Source organism: Ranitomeya imitator, chromosome 1, assembly GCF_032444005.1.
Source record: "Ranitomeya imitator isolate aRanImi1 chromosome 1, aRanImi1.pri, whole genome shotgun sequence".
Taxonomy (NCBI): Eukaryota; Metazoa; Chordata; class Amphibia; order Anura; family Dendrobatidae; genus Ranitomeya; species Ranitomeya imitator.
The window spans coordinates 904,582,680-904,609,146 of NC_091282.1; the positions used below are offsets into that span (position 1 = coordinate 904,582,680).

At 43.9% G+C, this 26,467-nt stretch overlaps 1 protein-coding gene across 1 annotated transcript in view; it reads right to left on the reverse strand.

Moving 5' to 3' along the window:
- Positions 1–26,467, reverse strand: part of SCARB2 (scavenger receptor class B member 2) — a 113,780-nt gene that overhangs the window by 59,929 nt on the left and 27,384 nt on the right. The window contains exons 6-8 of the mRNA XM_069743394.1: positions 20,672–20,791; positions 17,726–17,904; positions 15,843–15,961 (exon numbers count right to left, since the gene is read on the reverse strand). Coding sequence (XP_069599495.1) covers positions 15,843–15,961; positions 17,726–17,904; positions 20,672–20,791 — 418 coding nt within the window. The remainder of the gene's footprint in view (positions 1–15,842; positions 15,962–17,725; positions 17,905–20,671; positions 20,792–26,467) is intronic.

Consider the following 26,467-nt stretch of genomic DNA (forward strand, 5'->3'; position numbering starts at 1 on the left):
CATAGACAGCTTGGGGCCCCTGTGCAGGAAATGTGTTTGGGCCCCTCTCCTTTTAAGGCGACAAAGATATATATCTATATATATGTACACACACACACACACACACACACACACGGACTGTGCTATACTTAAGTGAGTACACTTTATACTAAGGGACTGTGTTAGACATAATAATCGACAATGTCTTCCTCCACCTTCCCCTGTTCCTAAATCCATTATAAATCCCCCTTCCTCCCATCCCAATCCCCCACACCCCTCATTGTCCTCCTCCCCTCGCATCCCATTATTGCCCACTCCCCCACCCCCATGATTGCCCTCTTCCTCCCCCATCCCTATCATTGCCCTCTCCATCAATCCATTCGTTGCCTTCCGCCTCATCATTGCCCTCTGTCAACCCAAACATTGTTTTCTGCCCCATCACCCCATCATTGCCCTCTCTGTCAACTCAGTCATTGCCTTCTGCCCGATCATTGTCCTTTCTGTCAACCCAATCAATGCTTTCTGCCATCATTGCCCTCTCTGTCAACCCAATCATTGCCTTCCGTCCCATCACCCCCATCATTGCCCTCTCCTCCACCTACACACAGACACACACAGCACCATTCACCTCTCTACATACACACACACACAGCACCATTCACCTCCCTACACACACAGCACCATTCACCTCTCTGCATACACACACAGCACCATTCACCTCTCTGCATACAGACACACACAGCACCATTCACCTCTCTGCATACACACAGACATACACGCACACATCATCATTCACCTCCCTGCATACACACATACACACACAGCACCATTCACCTCTCTACACAAACACACAGCACCATTCACCTCTCTGCATACACACACAGCACCATTCACCTCTCTGCATACACACAGCACCATTCACCTCTCTGCATACACGCACACAGACAGACACACACACAGCACCATTCACCCCTCTGCATACACACAGACACACACAGCACCATTCACCTCCCTGCATACACACACACACACACAGCACCATTCACCTCTCTGCATACACACACACACACAGCACCATTCACCTCTCTGCATACACACACGGACACACCTCACCTCAAGTCTGCACATGGTATCCTGAAGTGCACCATCGCTGGCAGCTTCCTGTCTCGCACAGCCGCGGCGCTGAATGTCATTCAGCCTCTGCTGTGTGAGTCATAACAGTTCCAGATCCAGGCTGGCGGGCATGCTGGGACTTCTGCTCCCTCGTGTATATGGCGCCAGCTTGTGCTCTGTCCCCCCAATTATACAGCAGACGTCTCGTCCGCGTTGCTTCATATCCGTACACCCCCCACCTCGGGGATGGACGCCCACTCCTCACCTGCACTGGACTGCGCTGCTGGCCCCTAGGGGCCCCGGTTGTGCTTGTGGTTGCTATGGTGTCGGGAGCAGCCGCACAAACAGGTCTCTAAATTTCTCTGGATCTTGTGGCCCCGCCCCCACAATGTGAGGAGGATTGTAGGAGGATCGTTCAGTCAGCAAGAAAAGGCAGGAAGTGAGAGCGCGACGGATCCATTCCCTGCAGCTCTGCTCCCATTTTCTGCTGCAGGCAGCGGAGCTGCAGGGATTGCAGTAGGCACATGAGGGCAATCTGGCCAGGGGCCCTCCGGAGCCTTGGGGCCGGATAAACTGGCCAGATTGCCCTCATTATTAGCCACCCTGCAGGGGCCCCCCGGAGCCTCTGGGCCCTGATGCAGCTGCAACAGTTGAATCGGCGGTATGTCCGCCCATGAATTATGGTAATCCTAATTGACCTAAACAGGAAAAGGTTTATTCTGATTTCATGTCGGATATTGAGAAAAACATGCACATGTGTCTTTTTATATACAGTGTATGTAAACTTCTCGTTTCAACTGTATGCTACATAGCAATTTGAATGCCAGTCACATCTAAACAGCAATGCTACACGTGTAAAGCTCCAGTTAATGTTACGACTGATTTGTTAATCAGATATAACCAGTCTTTTTAATCGGTATCTAAACCCACAGATACATTCCTCCTGCATCAGTAGATCCACACTCTGTGAGGAGCTGAGAACTGAAAGATGTCAGTATCCCACTTATGTCTGTTATTCTCACAGCAACTTGTAACCGCTCTGCAATGAGACCAGAGCAGGCTATCATTTCATCTCATGTAAGAGTTGTCCAGAGCAGGCAGGATACTGTGTGAGATATAATGACAGCTCTTATCTCACTGCAACAAGCCAGGCGGATGCGAACACAACACACCCCCTGACAGGCAGTGTGAGGGGAGAGGCAGTACAGCGGAGTTGACAGTGTTCTGATAGTAGGAGAACTGATTGAAGGGCTTGTAAGGTGACCCACCTAAACTCAGTTGTGCTGCCCCTCCCACAATGGAACTTATTTGAAAGGTGTTAGAGCTGGGAGTAGAGCACAGATGACTTTCTAATCATGCAGGAGATTAGACCAGGAGATCAGGGCTGTCTGTTAGTACATCTCACACACTGATAAACCTGCCCTAAGCTATAGTGGGGTATGTTCTTTCTCTGCTGTATGATGCTGCCTGCCCATGATTGGTCAACTTCATACAGTGAGAAAAGTACACGTCCTCAGTGAAAATTCTCTGATAACACCCAGTTGGACCTAATGAAAATTAATTTGTTAGGGACCTAATACTTTGATTGCTAATATCTCTGCAATGGAGAGGCGAAATAAAAAAACAAATTTTATTCCTCTCTGAACCTGCTATTACATTTTATGTCCAGTTCAACATAAAAAATTTGGTGAAAGGTCCTCTTGACCAAGCAAAACTTCCTTGTAAGGAATATAGCAAATATAAAAATCACACCTTTAGGGCTCGCTGACACTAGCAAATAGCCAACGTAAAACTTGGTGCACGCCCATATAAGTCTATTCGTGTGTAGAAAACATTGGACTGATGTCATCCAAGTGCAGTCCGATATACGCCGACTCAAAGAATGGAGAAGATGGAGAAATTAAGGTCTCCATCTTCTCCGTACGTGTGATCCTATTCTCAAATGTGAGAGAATCGGATCATAGTATAATGACACTCGGTTCACGCACTCAGCAGTGTTTGAGCCTTCAGTGTACCATTCCACCCATTGGTTTTGTATGATTCGCCTCCCTCACTAGCGATTGACAGTGCTAGCTTTTCTGGAACAAACAAACAATGTCTGCAAAGCTCATACAAGCAAGTGCTGTCAAGCACCAGTAAGGATGGAAAGGCATGGAAAACTAGTTGGTGGAATTAGTGCACTGAGCATCTTGGCCACACAAAGGGTGCACCAAACTCACTAATTATTCCAAATAATTTGACACCAGTTTTTGCAGATTGGAGACAGCAATTTTTTATAGGGGGCATATGGCACCCCTTACATAGCAATGTCCTGACTTTATATTGTTATTTTGGCTCATAATCTCCCTTAACAGTTTTTTTTTATCATGCAGGCTCTTTCTCATTTTTTTTCATGAGACCAGTGACAAGCACACACTGACATATTACGCTAAAATAGATGATATGAGTTTATAATTTTATATTTCCTCTATTAGTTTCAGTTGCCTAAAAACACAGTGAACGTTCAAGCATAAGGAAGTGCTAACACAAGGTATGACACATTAGTCTTGTGATTACTTAGTATACGTTATTGCTAAATAAATCGAACAAAGTACATCCAGATAGCAGCTATGTCTGTCAAGGTATGAGCAATAAATGAATGATGAATCCCTAAGGCTGGGTTCCCATTGCGTTATGGGAACGCGCTTAACGGACAGCGTTGCACGGCGAAATTAACGCCGTGCAACGCGTCCGTTAGCGCGCCCATTCACGGCAATGGGAACGCGCAGCACTAGCGCGTGCCATGTTCGGCACGCGCTAGCGACGCGCCGGTGTTTCCTGGCGCGCCGCGGACGCTGCTTGCAGCGTCCGAGGCGCGCCCGCGGTCCGTTCCCCGCTCTCGCAGATCGGGGATCTGCGAGAGCGGGGACGTTACCGCGACCCCAGGACGCGGCCCCATTAAAAACATTGCGTTAGCGCAACCCGCTAGCGCTAAACGGGTTGCACTAACGCAATGTGACCCTAGCCTAAGGAGAAGATTGTTACTAACATTTGAAAATATAATCTCGAGGGTAATTTAACCACTTAGTGACAGAGACAATTTGGTACTTAATGACCAAGCCAATTTTTACCATTCTGACCACTGTCACTTTATGTGGTTATAACTCTCGACTGCTTCAACGGATCCCACTGATTCTGAGAATGTGTTTTCGTGACATATTGTACTTCACGTTAGCGGTGAAATTCTTAGATATGACTTGCGTTTATTTATGGAAAAAAAAAACGGAAATATGGCGAAAAGTTAGAAAATTTAGCAATTTTCAAACTTTGAATTTTTTTGCCCTTAAATCAGAGAGTGGTGTCACACAAAATACTTAATAAGTAACATTTCCCACATGTCTACTTTACATCAGCACAATTTTGGAATCAAAATTTATTTTTCTTACAAGTTATAAGGGTTAAAAGTTGACCAGCAATTTCTCATTTTTCCAACAAAATGTACAAAACTACTTTTTTAGGGACCACCTCACATTTGAAATGACTTTGGGGGGGGTCAATATAACAGAAAATACCCAAAAGTGACACCATTCTAAAAAATGCACCCCTCAAGGTACGCAAAACCACATTCAAGAAGTTTATTAACCTTCCAGGTGCTTCACGAAAACTAAAGCAATGTGGATGGAAAAAATGAACATTTTACTTTTTCACAAAAAATTTACTTTGGAAACATTTTTTTATTTTCACAAGGTTATCAGAGAAAAAGCACTAAAAAATGTGTTGTGCAATTTCTCCTGAATACGCCGATACCCTATATGGGGGGGGGGGGGAGAGCCACTGTTTGGGTGCATGGTAGGGCTCAGAAGGGAAGGAAGAACCGTTTGACTTTTTGAATGCAAAATTGGCTGGAATCAATGGTAGGGTTTGGAGACCCCCTGATGTACCTAAATAGTGGAAACACCCCAATTCTAACTCCAACCCTAACCCCAACACACCCCCAACCCTAATCCCAACCCTAACCACAAACCTGACCTAACCCACCCCTAACCCTAATCCAAACCGTAACCGTAATCCCAACCCTAGCTCTAACCCTAACTTTAGCCCAACTCTAACCCTAATGGAAAAATGGATAAATAAATTTTCTTAATTTTATTATTTTTCCCTAATGGGACAATAAAGGGGATTGTATTTACTATTTCTTTAGAGTCTATCACAGTGATAAAAACGAAACAATAGGAAAAATTTCCTATTGTTGCTGGGTGCCGGCCGGCAGATCTTGGTGAGCGCACTCGACATGCGCCCGCCATTTTCTCCCGGAAGAAGATGCTGGTAGCCCAGAGGACATCACGGGGGGATGCAGGGACTCCAGAGTTACCGGGGGGCAATCGGTTGATCGGGGGACCCTATTTCTCTCTCCTCTGATGTGCGATCACATCAGAGAAGAGATATTAAATGGAAAATCTGCCTTTTTTTTTTTTGCAGTCGCCGTTATACCGTTAATAACGGCGATCGCAACACCGGGGTCAGTAAAACCGACCCTAATCATGTTCTCTGGGGTCTCAGCTACCCCCGGTAGCCGAGACGCCAGAGAAATTCCGACTCTCGGGGAAGCTATACACTTTTTCCACAGCTTAATGGTGCTGTGGTTTAAGTACCCTTAACTGCCGCTGTTAAAAGGCGTATTGGCGGTCGTTAAGGGGTTAAGCCACATGTTTTTGGGGAAATTGGCCCATTTGTATGTTCCAGTTTGCAAGGCTGTCTCATGAAAATTGGTACTGTTGGCAAGTACATTTATTTATATTCATTTTAGAATGCATACATTTTTAAAGCCTTTCTGAAAGCAAGACTGTTGCCGTCATTTGCTAAAGGGATTGTGCCTGTTTTTGGTTTATTTACCATCAAAACACTTTTTGATTAAAAAAAAATTTTCTCACTAGAAAAAAATACCTGTACAGCATTGAAACGCGTTGTGACTAAAAACCTTTTTCTCATCATCATTTCTAAAGAATTCATTTACTCCAGCAGTGTGGCTCAACCTACGTGTTCATCCAACTGGATCCAAATTCTTCAAAATAGAGCATACAGGTTCATGAATTTTGTGCAAAATAACAACATGTTCTTCATTTTTGTCTTTTACCCTTTTTGCCCGTTTTTATAACAAAAAGTCATATGATCGGTTAAAATATTGCATGTAATTCTATCATTTTTGCAAGAGTTGTAAATAATGAATATGCAGTAAATTTCTAGATTACAAAAACTACACAAAAATGACGAACAGAGAAAAAACACAGACAAACAACTAGAAAATACACTTCTTAAAGGGAATCTGTCAGCAGAGATTTTTGCTACCCCATCTGAGAGCAGCATTATGTAGGCAAAGAGACCCTGAATCTAACAATGTAGCACTTAGTTTACTGGGTGCAGCTGTTCTGACACAATCAGCGATTATAGATTTAGCAGTGCAGTAGAGCTGAGAAAGCTAACCCCGCCCACAAAAGGCTCTAAGTGAACATCGCTATAGACAGTGAGCTGCTAATCACAGAAGGGGGCGGAGTCAGACAATTGCCCGCATAACTGATAGTCACAGCAATGTTAATCACCAGGTGATTAATCCTTTAGTCTAAGTAAACACCACATACATGTGATACATCGTTGAGTTTTAACCCGTACCTCATGTGGTCCTCAGATTACAAATCACAAACCTGCTGACAGACTCCCTTTACATTAAAATGTTGGTGAAAAACATAAAATTGCCTTAAAACAGGAAAACCTAGACAAAAAAAATCAATCGTCTATCAAGGTGAATCAAACCTATCATTTAGCATGTTGCACTGCATCTACAGACCGCCTTATTATTTTGATTTTATTACTTATTGGTCTAAATTTATGCTCAATAACTATTAGACCGAAATAGGGACTGAGGGCTAAAGGTCTCATTTATCAAAACTGGCTAACAAAAAAAATGTCCCACAATAGCTAATTACACTCCCTGACAGAACTTATGTCCCTTATCCATGTTATGTAAATAAAAGCTTAAAACCTGACATTAAATTCATCCATTGGTTGTATAAATTCTTTTGAAAGCTGAAACCCTCCGAAATGTGGTTTACGTTAAGAAAATAAATTGGCATCAATGCAGAAATATTGATCAGTTAATGGACACAGAGTGGTCAGATTTTGGCAAGACAAAAGTTTTGTGGCCCACAGAAAGTAATGTGATATTCAAACAAATAATTAACTTAAAATACAAATATATGTTGCATTACATTGGTGAATGAAGTTGTGGTGCTATTAGAGTCATGTTTAATACAGTATTTTGTGTGACTTCCGTGAGCTTGAAGGACTGCATCCATGCGGTTCAACAATGATTCATACAATTTATTAATGAAGTCATCAGGAATAGAAAAGAGTGCAGTCTTACATGCCTCCCAGAGTTCATCTAGATTCTTTGGTTTTGTCTTCCAAGCTTCCTCTTTCATCCTACCCCAAACATGCTCAATGATGTTCTTGTCTGGTGACTGGGCTGGCCAGTCATTGAGCACCTTGATCTCTTTTGCCTGGAGGAATTTTGTTGTAGAGATGGATGTATGAGATGTGGCACCATCCTGCTGCAGAATTTTACCCCTTTTATGATTTGGAATATAAGTGGTAGATAATACGTCTTGATATTTTAGGCTATTGATATTGCCTTCCACCTTGCAAATGTTTCGCACACCCCCATACTGAATGTAACCCCAGACCATAATCTTTCCACCTCCAAATTTAACTGTTTTCTGGGTGTATTTTGGATCCATACTGGCTCCAGTAGGTCTCCTGTTATGATCCGGTGACCTTGGAGCTGCATGAGAACTTTCACTGGAGAAAGTGGCCACTATACTGACCGCAAACCTGAACTTAAAACCGCAACTAGAAGTAGCCGTGGAGTGTGCCTAATCCACCTAGACACCTCGTCACAGCCGGAGGACTAAATTCCCCTAAAGATGGAAATCGGAATACTATCTTGCCCCCCACAAATATTGGCGGTGAGTCGGAGAGGAAAAAACAGGATTTAGCACAGGAGGCCACTAGATAGGACAGGATAGGACAGAGTTCTGTGCGGTCAGTATTAAAACTCTTCAAAAAATCCACAGCAGAATATACAAAAAACTTCCTACATCCAACCAAAGATGTAGGAGCGTATATCTGCAACTCCAGTGAATACTACAAACAGAGCAGGAATAAACTGAAACAAGCACCCAACAGTGTGCCAAAGATACAAAAACAAAAACACTTATCTTTTCTGAAATTGGCAGCTAAGCAGGTGAGGCCAGGCAGAGATCCAATACTTCCAAAGAAACATTGTCAACTGGCAAGAGCTAATGAATCCTGCACACTTAAATATCCCAGTCAGAACAGCAATTAGCAGATACACCTGGCCAGGACTGTGACTCAGAGACAACTGCATTCCCACCTACCACCACTGGAGGGAACCCAAGAGCAGAATTCACAACAGTAACCCCCCCCCTTGAGAAGAGGTCACCGAACCCTCACCAGGACCTCCAGGACGATCAGGATGAGCCAGATGAAAGGCATGGACCAAATCGGCAGCATGAACATCCGAGGAAAAAACCCAAGAATTATCCTCCTGGCCATAACCCTTCCATTTGACAAGGTACTGAAGCTTCCGCCTCAAAAAACGGGAATCCAAAATTTTCTCAACAATATATTCCAACTCCCCATCAACCAACACAGGGGCCGGAGGATCAACAGAGGGAACAACGGGCTCCACATATTTCCGCAACAAAGATCTATGGAAGACATTATGGATAGCAAAAGAGGCCGGAAGCGCCAGTCGAAAAGACACCGGATTAATAATCTCAAAAATCCTATAAGGACCAATAAACCGAGGCTTAAACTTAGGAGAAGAAACCTTCATAGGAACATGACGGGAAGACAACCAGACCAGATCCCCAACCCGAAGCCGGGAACCAACACACCGACGACGGTTAGCAAAACGCTGAGCCTCCTCCTGAGAAAACACCAAATTGTCCACCACATGAGCCCAAATCTGCTGCAACCTGTCAACCACAGAATCCACACCATGACAGTCAGAAGGCTCAACCTGCCCAGAAGAAAAACGAGGATGAAAACCAAAATTACAAAAGAAAGGCGAAACCAAAGTAGCCGAACTAGCCCGATTATTAAGGGCAAACTCGGCCAATGGCAAAAAAGCCACCCAATCATCCTGATCAGCAGACACAAAGCATCTCAAATAAATCTCCAAAGTCTGATTAGTTCGCTCGGTCTGGCCGTTTGTCTGAGGATGAAATGCAGAAGAAAAAGACAAATCAATGCCCAGTTTGGCACAAAAGGCCCGCCAAAACCTAGAAACAAACTGGGAACCTCTGTCGTACACAATATTCTCCGGAATACCATGCAAACGGACCACATGCTGAAAAAACAATGGAATCAAATCAGAAGAAGAAGGCAATTTAGGCAAAGGCGCCAAATGAACCATCTTAGAGAATCGGTCACAAACAACCCAGATAACCGACATCCTCTGGGAAACCGGAAGATCGGAAATAAAATCCATAGAAATATGCGTCCAGGGCCTCTCAGGGACCGGCAATGGCAAAAGCAACCAACTAGCACGGGAGCAACAAGGCTTGGCCCGCGCACAAGTCCCACAGGACTGCACAAAAGAACGCACATCACGCGACAATGAAGGCCACCAAAAGGACCTACCAACCAAATTTCTGGTACCAAAAATGCCAGGATGACCAGCCAACACGGAACAGTGAACCTCAGAAATCACTCTACTAGTCCATCTGTCAGGAACAAACAGTCTCCCCACAGGACAGCGGTCAGGTTTGTCAGCCTGAAATTCCTGAAGAACCCGTCGTAAATCAAGGGAAATGGCAGAAAGGACCACCCCCTCTTTCAGAATACTGACCGGCTCTAAGACCTCAGGAGAATCAGGCAAAAAACTCCTAGAGAGGGCATCAGCCTTAATATTCTTAGAACCCGGAAGGTACGAGACCACGAAATCAAAACGAGAAAAGAACAAGGACCATCGAGCCTGTCTAGGATTCAACCGTTTGGCAGACTCGAGGTAAATCAGATTCTTATGATCGGTCAAGACCACAATACGGTGCTTAGCTCCCTCAAGCCAATGTCGCCACTCCTCAAACGCCCACTTCATAGCCAACAACTCCCGATTGCCGACATCATAATTGCGTTCAGCAGGCGAAAACTTACGGGAAAAGAAGGCACACGGTTTCATTAAGGAACCAACAGGATCCCTCTGAGACAAAACAGCCCCTGCCCCAATCTCAGAAGCGTCAACCTCAACCTGAAACGGAAGAGAAACATCCGGTTGACGCAACACTGGAGCAGAAGTAAAACGACGTTTAAGTTCCTGAAAGGCAGAGACAGCCGCAGGGGACCAATTCGCCACATCAGCGCCCTTCTTCGTCAAATCAGTCAAGGGTTTAACCACGCTGGAAAAATTAGCAATGAAACGGCGATAAAAATTAGCAAAACCCAAAAATTTCTGAAGGCTCTTCATGGATGTGGGCTGAATCCAATCATGAATGGCCGGATCCATCTCTATAGACGAGGGAGAAAAAATAAAGCCCAAAAAGGAAACCTTCTGCACCCCAAAAAGACACTTGGACCCTTTCACAAACAAGGCATTGTCACGAAGGATCTGAAATACCATCCTGACCTGCTGCACATGAGACTCCCAATCATCGAAAAAAATCAAAATATCGTCCAAATATACAATCAAGAATTTATCAAGATAATCCCGGAAGATATCATGCATGAAGGACTGAAAAACAGATGGAGCATTAGAGAGTCCGAATGGCATCACAAGGTATTCAAAATGGCCTTCGGGCGTATTAAACGCAGTTTTCCACTCATCACCCTGTTTAATGCGAACAAGATTATAAGCCCCCCCGAAGGTCAATCTTAGTAAACCAACTAGCTCCCTTAATCTTCGCAAACAAATCGGAAAGCAAAGGTAAAGGATATTGAAACTTGACCGTGATCTTATTCAAGAGGCGATAATCAATACAGGGTCTTAAAGAACCATCTTTTTTAGCAACAAAAAAGAACCCCGCTCCCAACGGCGAAGAACATGGCCGAATATGCCCTTTCTCCAAAGACTCCTTAATATAGCTCCGCATGGCGGTATGTTCAGGCACAGACAGGTTGAAAAGTCGGCCCTTAGGAAACTTACAGCCTGGAATCAAGTCAATAGCACAATCGCAGTCCCTGTGCGGTGGAAGGGAACTGGACTTGGGCTCATCGAATACATCCTGAAAATCAGACAAAAACTCTGGAATTTCAGAAGAGGAAGAAGGAAGAAGGGGCGATAGACATCAGAGGAACATCATTATGAACCCCCTGACAACCTCAACTAGTCACAGATATGGACTTCCAATCCAAAACAGGATTATGAACCTGTAACCAGGGAAAACCCAGCACGATAGCATCATGCAAATTATGCAACACCAGAAATCGACAATCTTCCTGATGGGCTGGCGCCATGCGCATGGTCACCTGTGTCCAAAACTGGGGCTTATTTTTAGCCAAGGGTGTAGCATCAATGCCCCTTAAAGGAATAGGGTTCTGCAAAGGCTGCAAGGGAAAACCACAACACCTAGCAAAGTCAAAGTCCATTAAGTTCAAGGCAGCGCCTGAATCCACAAATGCCATGACAGAAAATGATGACAATGAACAGATCAAGGACACAGATAACAGAAACTTAGGTTGTACAGTACTGATGGTAAATGAACTGGCGATCCTCTTTGTCCGCCTAGGGCAGACAGAAATGACATGGAAAGCGTCGCCACAATAATAACACAACCTATTGAGACGTCTGAAACCCTGTCGTTCCGTTCTAGACAGAATTCTATCACATTGCATAGGCTCAGAAATTTGCTCGGAGGATAACGCCACAGCGAGCACAGTTCTGCGCTCAGACCGGAAGGTGTGGGAAACCCCACCATAACATCTTTAACGGATTCAGAAAGCCCCCTTCTGAAAATTGCCGCCAAAGCATCATCATTCCATGTAGTCAACACAGACCATTTTCTGAATTTCTGACAATACAATTCAGCCGCCTCTTGCCCCTGAGACAGGGCCAACAAGGTCTTCTCAGCTTGATCCACCGAATTAGGTTCATCATACAGTAATCCTAATGCCTGAAAGAAGGAGTCTACATTAAGCAAAGCAGGATCCCCAGATTCCAGGGAAAATGCCCAATCCTGTGGATCACCACGCAGCAGGGAAATGATGATTTTAACTTGTTGAATGGAATCACCGGAGGATCGAGGTTTCAATGCAAAAAACAGTTTACAGTTATTTTTAAAACTCAAAAATTTGGACCTGTCACCAAAAAAACAAATCAGGAGTACGTATCTCCGGTTCTAAAGCAGGAGTCTGAACAATGTAATCAGAAATACCCTGTACTCTAGCAGCAAGCTGGTCTACACGAGAAGCTAATTCCTTAACACTCATGCTAGCACAAGGCTCTTCAGCCACCCAGAGATAAAGAGGGAGGATAAGACAAAACAGACTGAAGAAAAAAAAATGGCTCAAGATCTTACCTCCCTTCTTCTGAGATGCAATTAACTCATTGTTGGCCAGTTGTACTGTTATGATCCGGTGACCTTGGAGCTGCATGAGAACTTTCACTGGAGAAAGTGGCCACTATACTGACCGCAAACCTGAACTTAAAACCGCAACTAGAAGTAGCCGTGGAGTGTACCTAACACACCTAGACACCTCGTCACAGCCGGAGGACTAAATTCCCCTAAAGATGGAAATCGGAATACTATCTTGCCTCAGAGAAAATCCCCAAAGGATAGACAGCCCCCCACAAATATTGGCGGTGAGTCGGAGAGAAAAAAACATACACAGGCAGAAAAAACAGGATTTAGCACAGGAGGCCACTCTAGCTAGGTAGGACAGGATAGGACAGAGTTCTGTGCGGTCAGTATTAAAACCCTTCAAAAAATCCACAGCAGAATATACAAAAAACTTCCTACATCCAACTAAAGATGTAGGAGCGTAAATCTGCAACTCCAGTGAATACTACAAACAGAGCAGGAATAAACTGAAACAAGCACCCAACAGTGTGCCAAAGATACAAAAACACTTACCGTATATACTCGAGTATAAGCCGAGATTTTCAGCCCAAATTTTTGGGCTGAAAGTGCCCCTCTCGGCTTATACTCGAGTCAAGGTGGGTGGCAGGGTCGGCGGGTGAGGGGGAGAGGGCGCTGAGGCATACTTACCTGCTTCCAGCGATCCTGGCGCTCCCCCTGCCGTCCCACAGTCTTCGGTGCTGCAGTTCTTCCCTTCTTCAGCGGTCACGTGGGACCGCTCATTAGAGAAATTAATAAGCGGCTCCACCTCCCATAGGGGTGGAGCCGCCTATTCATTTCTCTAATCAGCGGTGCCGGTGACCGCTGATAGAGGAAGAAGCTGCGGCACCGAAGACAGCTGTCCGGGGGAAGGAGCCGGACGCCGGGACCAGGTAAGTATGTCATATTTACCTGTCCACGTTCCAGCCGCCGGGCGCCGCTCCATCTTCCCAGCGTCGCTCCGCTCTGACTGTTCAGGTCAGAGGGCGCGATGACGCATATAGTGTGCACGCCGCCCTCTGCCTGATCGATCAGCCAGTGCGCAGAGACGCCGGGACCGGACGCTGGGAGCTGCAAGCAAGAGGTGAGTATGGCTTTTTTTTTTTATTGCAGCGGCAGCAGCGGCACAGATTTATGTGGAGTATCTATGGGGCAATATGAACGCTGCAGAGCACTATATGGGGCACAGCTATGGGGAAATATGAACGGTGCAGAGCATATATGGCACAGCTATGGGGCAATACTGAACGGTGCAGAGCACTATATGGTACAGCTATGGGGCAGTATGAACGGTGCAGAGCACTATATGGCACAGCTATGGGGCAGTATGAACGATGCAGAGCACTATATGGCACAGCTATGGGGCAGTATGAACGGTGCAGAGCACTATATGGCACAGCTATGGGGCAGTATGAACGGTGCAGAGCACTATATGGCACAGCTATGGGGCAGTATGAACGGTGCAGAGCACTATATGGTACAGCTATGGGGCAGTATGAACGGTGCAGAGCACTATATGGCACAGCTATGGGGCAATAATGAACGGTGCAGAGCACTATATGGCACAGCTATGGGGCAATAATGAACGGTGCAGAGCACTATATTGCACAGCTATGGGGAAATATGAACGGTGCAGAGCACTATATGGCACAGCTATGGGGAAATAATGAACGTTGCAGAGCACTATATGGCACAGCTATGGGGAAATAATGATCTATTTTTTTTTTTTGAAATTCACCGGTAGCTACTGCATTTCCACCCTAGGCTTATACTCGAGTCAATAAGTTTTCCCAGTTTTTTGTGGCAAAATTAGGGGGGGGTCGGCTTATACTCGGGTCGGCTTATACTCGAGTATATACGGTATCTTTGCTGAAATTGGCAGCTAAGCAGGTGAGGCCAGGCAGAGATCCAATACTTCCAAAGAAACATTGTCAACTGGCAAGGGCTAATGAATCCTGCACACTTAAATATCCCAGTCAGAACAGCAATTAGCAGATACACCTGGCCAGGACTGTGACTCAGAGACAACTGCATTCCCACCTACCACCACTGGAGGGAACCCAAGAGCAGAATTCACAACAGTCTCCTGCAGTATTTGTGGCGACTGTGGTGTAATTCTACTGAAGATTCATCAGAGAAATCCACCTTCTGCCACTTTTCCAGCGTCCATCTGTTTACGGTTTTGTATTTGCCTTTTGTTTAGTGCTGGTTTCTGGGCACTGATTCGACCCTGGAGGCCATTTCGAGACAGAATCCTACAAACTGTTCTAGTTGACACAGGGACTTAAAGTGACTGGTCAACAGGCAACAGGCCTGATGGAGCTCTGCTGCAGTGGAAGAGGGGCTTGCTTTGGATTTTCTAACCACCAAACGTTCCTCCTGAGCAGTTGTCTTGCGGGGTCTGCCGGACCTGGGCTTGTCAAACACATCTCCAGTCTCTTCAAATCTTTTTTTAATTCTTTGTACTTGACGCTGAGACACATTAAAGGTGCCAGCCACCTCTGCAGAGGATCTGGTCTTCAGCCTCTTGATAATCCAGGCTTTGGTCGCAGGGTGGATTTTTGGCATGCTGTCAGAGCTCAAGTTGCAGTTCAAGTGAAGGTCTGGGGTGCTGGGTTTCTTTTCATACACACACACTAATTAACCGATCATTTACTAAGCACAGGTGACAAAACGTTTGTCTTGCCAAAATCTGACCATTCTGTGTCCATTAACTGATCAATATTTCTGCATTGATGCCAATTTATTTTCTTAACGTAAACCACATTTCGGAGGGTTTCAGCTTTCAAAAGAATAATTTATACCACCAATGGATGAATTTAACGTCAGGTTATAAGCTTTTATTTACATAACATGGCTAAAAGACATAACTTCTGTCAGGGAGTGCACAGTGTAGCTTTGCACAAAAATTTCCAAAGTAATATACGAAAAGGAAAGCTCAGCTAAAAAATGAGTTGCCTGACAAGATCAGGTTTTCTTTACACGCTTACATGTAAAAGCATAAAATACAGAAAGTGCTGACATTTTACTTTATTCATGTTTTGCATTTCAGTTTGATGATTTAGTAGCAAGACCATCATTAAATATTGCACAATTATAACTGTACATTTTAGTACTGAATTACTTGTATTGTTATCATACCGGATTGATGTCCATGAATGTCTCGTGATCTTCTTTCTTGGGCTTCATTCCAATTACACTGTTAATGACAAATTCTTCAGCTTGGTAAAAATGGGGAGAGGATAATATAATAGGAGCATCTGTCAAAGTGAAAAGAATAAAAACAGATAAGTGTGCAAAAAGCAGACCACTAAGGGTATTCAATTGCAATTTACTTCTCATCTACAGTTGGATTCGCACATGGACATTTTTAATATGTTTTCAACAAAATCAGAGAAAGGATACAAAAACACAACTTTTATTCTTTCACTACCTTTCAGGAACCACTCCTTGGCTAGGTTTAATAAATATATTGCAAGCACCTGGATGAAAGGTACAGTGCTTTTACATTGATGACCTATCTTTAGGGGTCTGACTCCCTCCAATCGGCTTCTGCCAGCTCCTACAGTGGCCAGATGTAAAGAATGTATACAGAGCAGGACACCATAGCTTCATACGCTTTTTAATGGTCACTGACAGGCATTTCAGAGTAAATAGGGGGAAAATCTGCAGTACCCAGCAGCAGTCTCTAAATAGTGTATGGTGCTGCTCTCTACATTGTTTCCATCCGGTCACCGGTGGAGGAGATAGTTCATCATTAAGGGAGCTGGGTGTCAGATTCCCAAGATCTTATACTGATAACTATACTCCAAAATATAAAGTAGTGGGGAGCTCCTAAAATATTAATACAAATGTAATACATACACTGATGAAATGCCTATGGGCTCATACCTATCAGCATTAATAAAATTGATCTAATGTTGTTCCAGAAAAATCAAACAAGATTCATGAGAGTACAATGCAATTTTTCTCACCTAGGTCATCGGTATGACATACATATGCATTTCATATGCAATGCGATTTTAACATTAACGTTTACATACAGGAATTCTTTGTCATTTAAAGATACCGTAGTTTTCTATTTTAATAATATATTCTTCAATACATAGATAGAAATATGTGAGTGAGATATATAATTATTGCTTTGTGTCTGTAGCTTACTATACATGTATTTAATTCATAAATAAAGAAAATAATGGTGTGGGATCCCCCAAAATTTTAATAACCAGCTGAGGGAAAGCCGACAGAAGGGGACAATAAACATGGAACTTCCCAGGCTATTAATATCATCTCACTGTTGTATACTTAGCCTTTACTGGTTATTAGAATGGGGATCCACCAAAAAATGATGTAGGGTCCCCCCTAAAATAAATAACCAGCAAAGGCTAGGTAGACAGGTGCAGGCTGATATTAATAGGCTAGGAAGGGGCTATGGATATTCACCCCTCCCAGACTAAAAACATCAGCTCTCAACCACCCCAGAAATGGCACATCCTTAAGAACTTTCTCACGACGCTAGTGGAATCTTTTTATCTATACATTTATTGTATATATCTATTCAATTCTGATGGGTCATACATTGCATTTACTGTACTTGGCGGATGAAATGTCGGGTTGTCTAGGAGATAGGTGCGTAAAATTCACACATACATGGTCGGTATGCCGTGCAATTTTTTTCTCACACCCATTGACTTGCATTGGCGATTCTCGTCTAATATAAGTGGCCACTCTCGGCATGCAGTGATTTTTATCTCAGTCCGAACTGAGCTGAGAAAAAATTGCAGATGAGCAGGAAATTATAGAATACCATTAGTCAGAGTACAATCCAATTTTTTTATCGGACTACACTAGTCTGTTTTTCAGGCAGATAAGTATGAGCCCTAAAACTGAAGGTGGTGAAGATAACCGAGACACTTATACTGATCATCCCTTTTTCACAATGTATAACATTGCTCATGCACTTGACAATGGTTAAAATGTTCCAATTTAACCCTTTTGACAGCTCACCAACCCACTTTACATACCTTGTTTGCATACACTGACATTGAGTAGGCCCGATGGAAGGCAATTACCCTTTGGCACACAGTATCCTGCATTGTCTGGATTGACAGTGACATTGGCAAAAACCTTTGCTGGTGGGGTAAAGCGAAAAACGGAAATGCCCTTTACACTGTCAGATGCTTCATAAACTGCAAAGATAGACCTGGTGAAAGAAGAGCTGTGTGAATTCATTGGGCACTGTATGGAAGATGCCAGATTATGATAATGTATTCAAAGATAAAATCTCACATTATATTTTAAGATCTTCTTCTAAAAAGTGACTGTAGAAAAGACAATAAACCACTTGTAAGGAATCAAGCAAAAAAGAGCTGCTACTGCTGATCGTGCAAATAGCCAAGAACCTTGTAACCATAGGGTGTATGATACAGAAAGCTTATTCACACTGTACAGTCCCAAAATACAAGAGATTCAGTATAGGCAATGGGCAAGGTGGTAAATCCTGTGTGTGACTTATGTGGATAGTTCCCGTTTGGCTTGTAATGAAAATTCCCGCATTTAATAATGTTAACGGCATATATTACAAGTATATTAAAGCATGAAAACGTTCAACTGATAAATAATATTATTAAGCAAAGCAGAGCTCCAGACATCACATATCTAGGCTAGGTTCACATTGCGTTAGTGGGTGTCCGCTAACGGACTCCATTACATGGCGCAATTGTCACAATTAACGCTATGTAACGGATCCTTTAGCGCACCCATTGACTGTAATGTGCTAACAGATCCCTAACGCATCGCAAACGTATGCCATTTTTGGCATGCGTCTGAGATGTGCCGTTAGGTTCGGACGGACCTCGAACGCTGCTTGCAGCGTTCAGGGCCCGTTTCTCGCTAGCGCAGATCGGGCATCTGCGCTAGCGGGATTGCCGAACGCAATCCCTTTTTGGACATTGCGTTAGCACAATCCGTTAGCGTATCCGCTAAACAGATTGCACTAACGCAATGTGAACCTAGCCTAAGAATAAAGGCAAAAAAGGAGCTAGCCAAGCTTCCTGATCATACAAGTAGCTGAGAACTTTGTAACCGGAGGGTGCAGAACAGCACAAGAGGGAGAATGAGTGCAGCACGTCTATCCGGTAAGTATAAAAATAACTATTTATTTGAATCCATTAAAATGAACAATGTCCTGAAACAATGTTAAAACTGAAATGTTTCTGGTGAAAAATGCCCTTAAACATATACTATGATTTTTTCACAAGAAATGTGTCAGTTTTAACATTTTTCCTGGACATTGATAGTTTTATTGGATTTAAATAAATAGGTTTTTTCATACTTACCGGATGGACGTTCTGCATTCTCCCTCCCGTAAAAAGACACAATTAGTTCAGTTTATTTATAGATGCATTAGAGTCAATTTTTTTGGCTTATTACTACTTCACTCAATGATCTAAAAGTTTTTCTGAAAAGTCTTGTTGTTTTAAAGGGAACGTGCCAATTTGGAAAACGTTATTTGCCTGAAAATAGGTTTGATCTGCAGGTAAATAATGCTATCTGGCCATGAGAAAATGAACTTCTTTCCCTCCGACAGCCACCGGCTTTCAGAGATGGGGGCGTGTATGGGGTGGCTACTAACTATGAGTGGTGGCTCTAGTCAGACAATGGCACTTTAATTGACAGCCAGCTCTACAGCGCATCTATGCAAAACAAGCTGTCAAGCAAAGTGTCGGTGCGTCCTGATAGTTCAGTGAGCGGAGCTGTGAGCTTTTGCAGGAAGTCAATATATACATTTTCTCCCAATATCCGCGCATTCAGTAAGGCGATTTAGCAGCATTGCAATGCTATTTACCTGCAGATCAACCCCATATCTGCAGGTAAATGGCATTTTCCAAGGTGACAGGTTCCCTTTAAATCTGTAGCAGAAAACAAAAAAAACTAGCTCCAGCATCCATAGGAAAATATATTTTGCTATAAAAAAGAGTGTGCTCACAGCAATGTGGGTTCTCACTAGGTGACATTGTCTTACTATAGATGTAACACTAAGGTAAAGGAATATAGAAGCCATAATGGTACTGGCCAACCCTTCTAGACACTAGATTCAGAATGACCTCGGAGACTGGATGTGGGTCATCACCGAAAAAAAGGAGTTAATAATATGTGTAATAAATTACCATTTGTAAAGGAAATGTTTTTCATGTTGACAAAACAGAGAAGTCTGAAAATCTTATGGGATCACCATTGCATTTTCTAGATAGTTACCTACACTTAGCATCTCGCAGTTTCTGGACATCCATACTGGGAATCTCATGCTCTACCGCTATCCAATCATGGCCTACTGGATTAGTAACTGGTGACTGCACAGGCCATTGAGGCACACTTTACTAACTGAAGATAATACACCACTTAGGCGACATGGCACAGCCTTCATATGTTTAGCATGCTGTATTCAGCAATGTCTTTCAGAATTTTAAAACACTTGGTTATTTCCATTGCTGGTGCCTTCCTGAAACCCGTATGAATATTCTCCTTTGGCCTCATTCATTAACATAGCTACAGATTAGGGAGTTGCACCGTACTCTAGAATTTCCTGACTTTCTTGAGCACAACAATCTAAGATCAGTAGGTTCTTGGAAACTCAAAATCAATTCAAAGTCATGGTCAAGAGATTGTTGTTTTTTTTCTTAATCACATTTCTTTCATATTCTGATACTTGTGACTTTGGCTCCATGATGACACTTGTATGCTGCACTGTGGAATAACGCTGCAAGTAACCTTTTAATTCCAAAAGACATTTCCTGGAAATTGAATTTTCTAGGGAACAAGCAAAGTCACATGGCAGAGCATTTTTGCATTTCTCCGGACAACAGCTAAAACTTTTTACCATACTTTTAGGAATCAAGTGGTGGCAGATGACTGTTTGTATTGATCTACAGTCATTCCGAATATGCAGGTATATTAAAGATTTTCCTTACCTACATAGATCTGATGAAAATAAGTAAATGATATCATCCTTATTTATTAATGGGTGAAAGGATGTTCCATCTGTTCCATTAATCATGTTGCACGTGTCTGTTGTCCACCACGAAAGACTTCTATTTAAGAAACAATAGAGAAAATATATATCAACAGGAGAACAAATCATATTTTATGTTGATAATGGAAATGAGACAAACCACGCGGGAACTGCTAGAACATCCACTCAATTCCACCATGCAATTATTTCAAATGTTGCAAAACTAATCCAGGAAACCAAAACCTGTTCTGCTATTAAAAGTCAATACAGGAGAATAATCAGAAGATCAAAGATTGTAGATAGTGGCACTCACCACTGGTACATGAAAAGCAGCACTTTATTCGGTCCGTGCATGAGGATCACAGACATGGAGGAAAAGCAGCGTGATCTTAGGATTTCACAAGCCAGAAGCGTGAGGTCACGCAAAACCACTGTCGCTTGTTTTCTTCCATTTCTGTGATCCTAATGCGCTGACCGAATAAAGTGCTGCTTTTCATGTACCAGTGGTGAGTGCCGTTATCTACAATATTCGATCTTCTGAGTATGCTCATATTTTATGTCCCTTAACATATATCCAAGTCAGGTCCAACAAAGTCACAAGTCTAATTAGTAAGGTGGAAAATAATCCATGTAGTCCAACTTCAAGCTACTATTGAGCAATGTACATTCAAATGAAGGGAAAATAATCCCAAAAGAAGCAAAACTGTTATGAAAGGTAATTCAGTACCACAATGGACATAGAGGTCAGCGCACATACAGTCACCTGGCAATAACCCAAAAAACAAGAACGAGCTCTGAGACGTGGGAACTCTGTTGACCGCAATCCCGAATCCTCTCCAACCACACTAAAGGCAGCCGTGGATTGCGCCTAACGCTCCCTATGCAAATCGGCACGGCCTGAGAAACTAGCTAGCCTGAAGATAGAAAATAAGCCTACCTTGCCTCAGAGAAATACCCCAAAGGAAAAGGCAGCCCCCACATATAATGACTGTGAGTTAAGATGAAAAGACAAACGTAGAGATGAAATAGATTTAGCAAAGTGAGGCCCAACTTTCTGAACAGAGCGAGGATAGGAAAGGTAACTTTGCGGTCAACACAAAACCCTACAAAAACCACGCAAAGGGGGCAAAAAGACCCTCCGTACCGAACTAACGGCACGGAGGTACACCCTCTGCGTCCCAGAGCTTCCAGCAAGCAGAAAAAAACAAATTGACAAGCTGGACAGAAAAAAACAGCAAACAAATAGCAAAGAGGAACTTAGCTATGCAGAGCAGCAGGCCACAGGAACGATCCAGGAGGAAACAGGTCCAATACTAGAACATTGACTGGAGGCCAGGATCAAAGCACTAGGTGGAGTTAAATAGAGCAGCACCTAACGACTTCACCACATCACCTGAGGAAGGAAACTCAGAAGCCGCAGTACCACTTTCCTCCACCAACGGAAGCTCACAGAGAGAACCAGCCGAAGTACCACTTGTGACCACAGGAGGGAGCTCTGCCACAGAATTCACAACAGTACTTGAGGAGGGGTCACCGAACCCTCACCAGAGCTCCCAGGACGACCAGGATGAGCCATATGAAAGGCACGAACAAGATCGGGAGCATGGACATCAGAGGCAAAGACCCAGGAATTATCTTCCTGAGCATAACCCTTCCACTTAACCAGATACTGGAGTTTCCGCCTTGAAACACGAGAATCCAAAATCTTCTCCACAATATACTCCAACTCCCCCTCCACCAAAACCGGGGCAGGAGGATCAACAGATGGAACCATAGGTGCCACGTATCTCCGCAACAATGACCTATGGAATACGTTATGTATGGAAAAAGAATCTGGAAGGGTCAGATGAAAAGACACAGGATTAAGAACCTCAGAAATCCTATACGGACCAATAAAACGAGGTTTAAACTTAGGAGAGGAAACCTTCATAGGAATATGACGAGAAGATAACCAAACCAAGTCCCCAACCCGAAGTCGGGGACCCACACAGCGTCTGCGATTAGCGAAACGTTGAGCCTTCTCCTGGGACAAAGTCAAATTGTCCACTACATGAGTCCAAATCTGCTGCAACCTGTCCACCACAGTATCCACACCAGGACAGTCCGAAGACTCAACCTGCCCTGAAGAGAAACGAGGATGGAACCCAGAGTTGCAGAAAAACGGTGAAACCAAGGTAGCCGAGCTGGCCCGATTATTAAGGGCGAACTCAGCCAAAGGCAAAAAGGACACCCAGTCATCCTGATCAGCAGAAACAAAGCATCTCAGATATGTTTCCAAGGTCTGATTGGTTCGTTCGGTCTGGCCATTAGTCTGAGGATGGAAAGCCGAGGAAAAAGACAAGTCAATGCCCATCCTACCACAAAAGGCTCGCCAAAACCTCGAAACAAACTGGGAACCTCTGTCAGAAACGATATTCTCTGGAATGCCATGTAAACGAACCACATGCTGGAAAAACAATGGCACCAAATCAGAGGAGGAAGGCAACTTAGACAAGGGTACCAAATGGACCATCTTAGAGAAGCGATCACAGACCACCCAAATGACTGACATCTTTTGAGAGACGGGAAGATCTGAAATAAAATCCATAGGGCAAAAGCAATCCAAGGGCAAAAGCAACCCACTGGCACGAGAACAGCAGGGCTTAGCCCGAGCACAAATCCCACAGGACTGCACAAAAGTACGCACATCCCGCGACAGAGATGGCCACCAAAAGGATCTAGCCACTAACTCTCTGGTACCAAAGATTCCAGGATGACCAGCCAACACCGAACAATGAACCTCAGAGATAACTTTATTCGTCCACCTATCAGGGACAAACAGTTTCTCCGCTGGGCAACGATCAGGTTTATTAGCCTGAAATTTTTGCAGCACCCGCCGCAAATCAGGGGAGATGGCAGACACAATTACTCCCTCTTTGAGGATACCCGCCGGCTCAGATATACCCGGAGAGTCGGGCACAAAACTCCTAGACAGAGCATCCGCCTTCACATTTTTAGAGCCCGGAAGGTATGAAATCACAAAGTCAAAACGGGCAAAAAACAACGACCAACGAGCTTGTCTAGGATTCAACCGCTTGGCGGACTCGAGATAAGTCAAGTTCTTATGATCAGTCAAGACCACCACGCGATGCTTAGCTCCTTCAAGCCAATGACGCCACTCCTCGAATGCCCACTTCATGGCCAGCAACTCTCGATTGCCCACATCATAATTTCGCTCAGCAGGCGAAAACTTCCTGGAAAAGAAGGCGCATGGTTTCATCACCGAGCAATCAGAACTTCTCTGCGACAAAACAGCCCCTGCTCCAATCTCAGAAGCATCAACCTCGACCTGGAACGGAAGCGAAACATCTGGTTGACACAACACAGGGGCAGAAGAAAAACGACGCTTCAACTCTTGAAAAGCTTCCACCGCAGCAGAAGACCAATTGACCAAATCAGCACCTTTCTTGGTCAAATCGGTCAATGGTTAAGCAATACTAGAAAAATTGCAGATGAAGCGACGATAAAAATTAGCAAAGCCCAGGAACTTTTGCAGACTTTTCAGAGATGTCGGCTGAGTCCAATTATGGATGGCTTGGACCTTAACAGGGTCCATCTCGATAGTAGAAGGGGAAAAGATGAACCCCAAAAATGAAACCTTCTGAACACCAAAGAGACACTTTGATCTCTTCACAAACAAAGAATTAGCACGCAGGACCTGAAACACCGTTCTGACCTGCTTCACATGAGACTCCCAATCATCCGAGAAGATCAAAATGTCATCTAAGTACACAATCAGGAATTTATCCAGGTACTCTCGGAAGATGTCATGCATAAAGGACTGAAACACTGATGGAGCATTGGCAAGTCCGAATGGCATTACTAGATACTCAAAATGGCCCTCGGGCGTATTAAATGCAGTTTTCCACTCATCGCCTCGCTTAATACGCACAAGATTATACGCACCACGAAGATCTATCTTGGTGAACCAACTAGCCCCCTTAATCCGAGCAAACAAATCAGATAACAATGGCAAGGGGTACTGAAATTTAACCGTGATCTTATTTAGAAGGCGGTAATCTATACAAGGTCTCAGTGAACCATCCTTCTTGGCTACAAAAAAGAACCCTGCTCCTAATGGCGACGATGACGGGCGAATATGCCCCTTCTCCAAAGACTCCTTCACATAACTCCGCATAGCGGAGTGCTCAGGCACAGATAAATTAAACAGTCGACCTTTTGGGAATTTACTACCAGGAATCAAATCGATAGCACAATCACAATCCCTATGCGGAGGTAGGGTATCGGACTTGGGCTCATCAAATAAATCCCGGTAATCAGACAAGAACTCAGGAACCTCAGAAGGGGTGGATGACGAAATAGTCAGAAATGGGACATCACCATGTACCCCCTGACAACCCCAGCTGGACACAGACATGGATTTCCAATCTAATACTGGATTATGGACTTGTAGCCATGGCAACCCCAACACGACCACATCATGCAGATTATGCAACACCAGAAAGCGAATAACCTCCTGATGTGCAGGAGCCATGCACATGGTCAGCTGGGTCCAGTACTGAGGCTTATTCTTGGCCAAAGGCGTAGCATCAATTCCTCTCAATGGAATAGGACACTGCAAGGGCTCCAAGAAAAACCCACAACGCCTAGCATACTCCAAGTCCATCAAATTCAGAGCAGCGCCTGAGTCCACAAATGCCAAGACAGAATACGATGACAAAGAGCAGATCAAGGTAACGGACAAAAGAAATTTTGACTGTACCGTACCAATGGTGGCAGACCTAGCGAACCGCTTAGTGCGCTTAGGACAATCAGAGATAGCATGAGTGGAATCACCACAGTAGAAACACAGCCCATTCAGACGTCTGTGTTCTTGCCGTTCAACTCTGGTCAAAGTCCTATCGCACTGCATAGGCTCAGGTAATACCGCCAAATGGTGCACAGATTTACGCTCGCGCAAGCGTCGACCGATCTGAATGGCCAAAGACATAAACTCATTCAGACCAGCAGGCATAGGAAATCCCACCATGACATCCTTAAGGGCTTCAGAGAGACCTTTTCTGAAAATAGCTGCGAGCGCACCTTCATTCCACTGAGTGAGTACGGACCACTTTCTAAATTTCTGACAATATACCTCTATTTCATCCTGACCCTGACACAGAGTCAGCAAATTCTTCTCTGCCTGATCCACAGAATTAGGCTCATCGTACAGCAATCCGAGCGCCAGGAAAAATGCATCGATATTACTTAATGCAGGATCTCCTGACGCAAGAGAAAATGCCCAGTCCTGAGGGTCGCCACGCAAAAAAGAAATAACGATCCTAACTTGTTGAACTGGGTCACCAGAGGAGCGAGGTTTCAAAGCCAGAAATAGTTTACAATTATTTTTGAAACTCAGAAATTTAGTTCTATCTCCAAAAAACAAATCAGGAATAGGAATTCTCGGTTCTAACATAGAATTCTGAACCACAAAGTCTTGAATACTTTGTACTCTTGCCGTGAGCTGATCCACACATGAAGACAGACCTTTAATGTCCATTGCTACACCTGTGTCCTGAACCACCCAAATGTCTAGGGGAAAAAAAAGGCAAAACACAGTGCAAAGAAAAAAAAATGGTCTCAGAACTTCTTTTTTCCCTCTATTGGGAATCATTAGTACTTTTGGCCTCCAGTACTGTTATGAAAGGTAATTCAGTACCACAATGGACATAGAGGTCAGCGCACATACAGTCACCTGGCAATAACCCAAAAAACA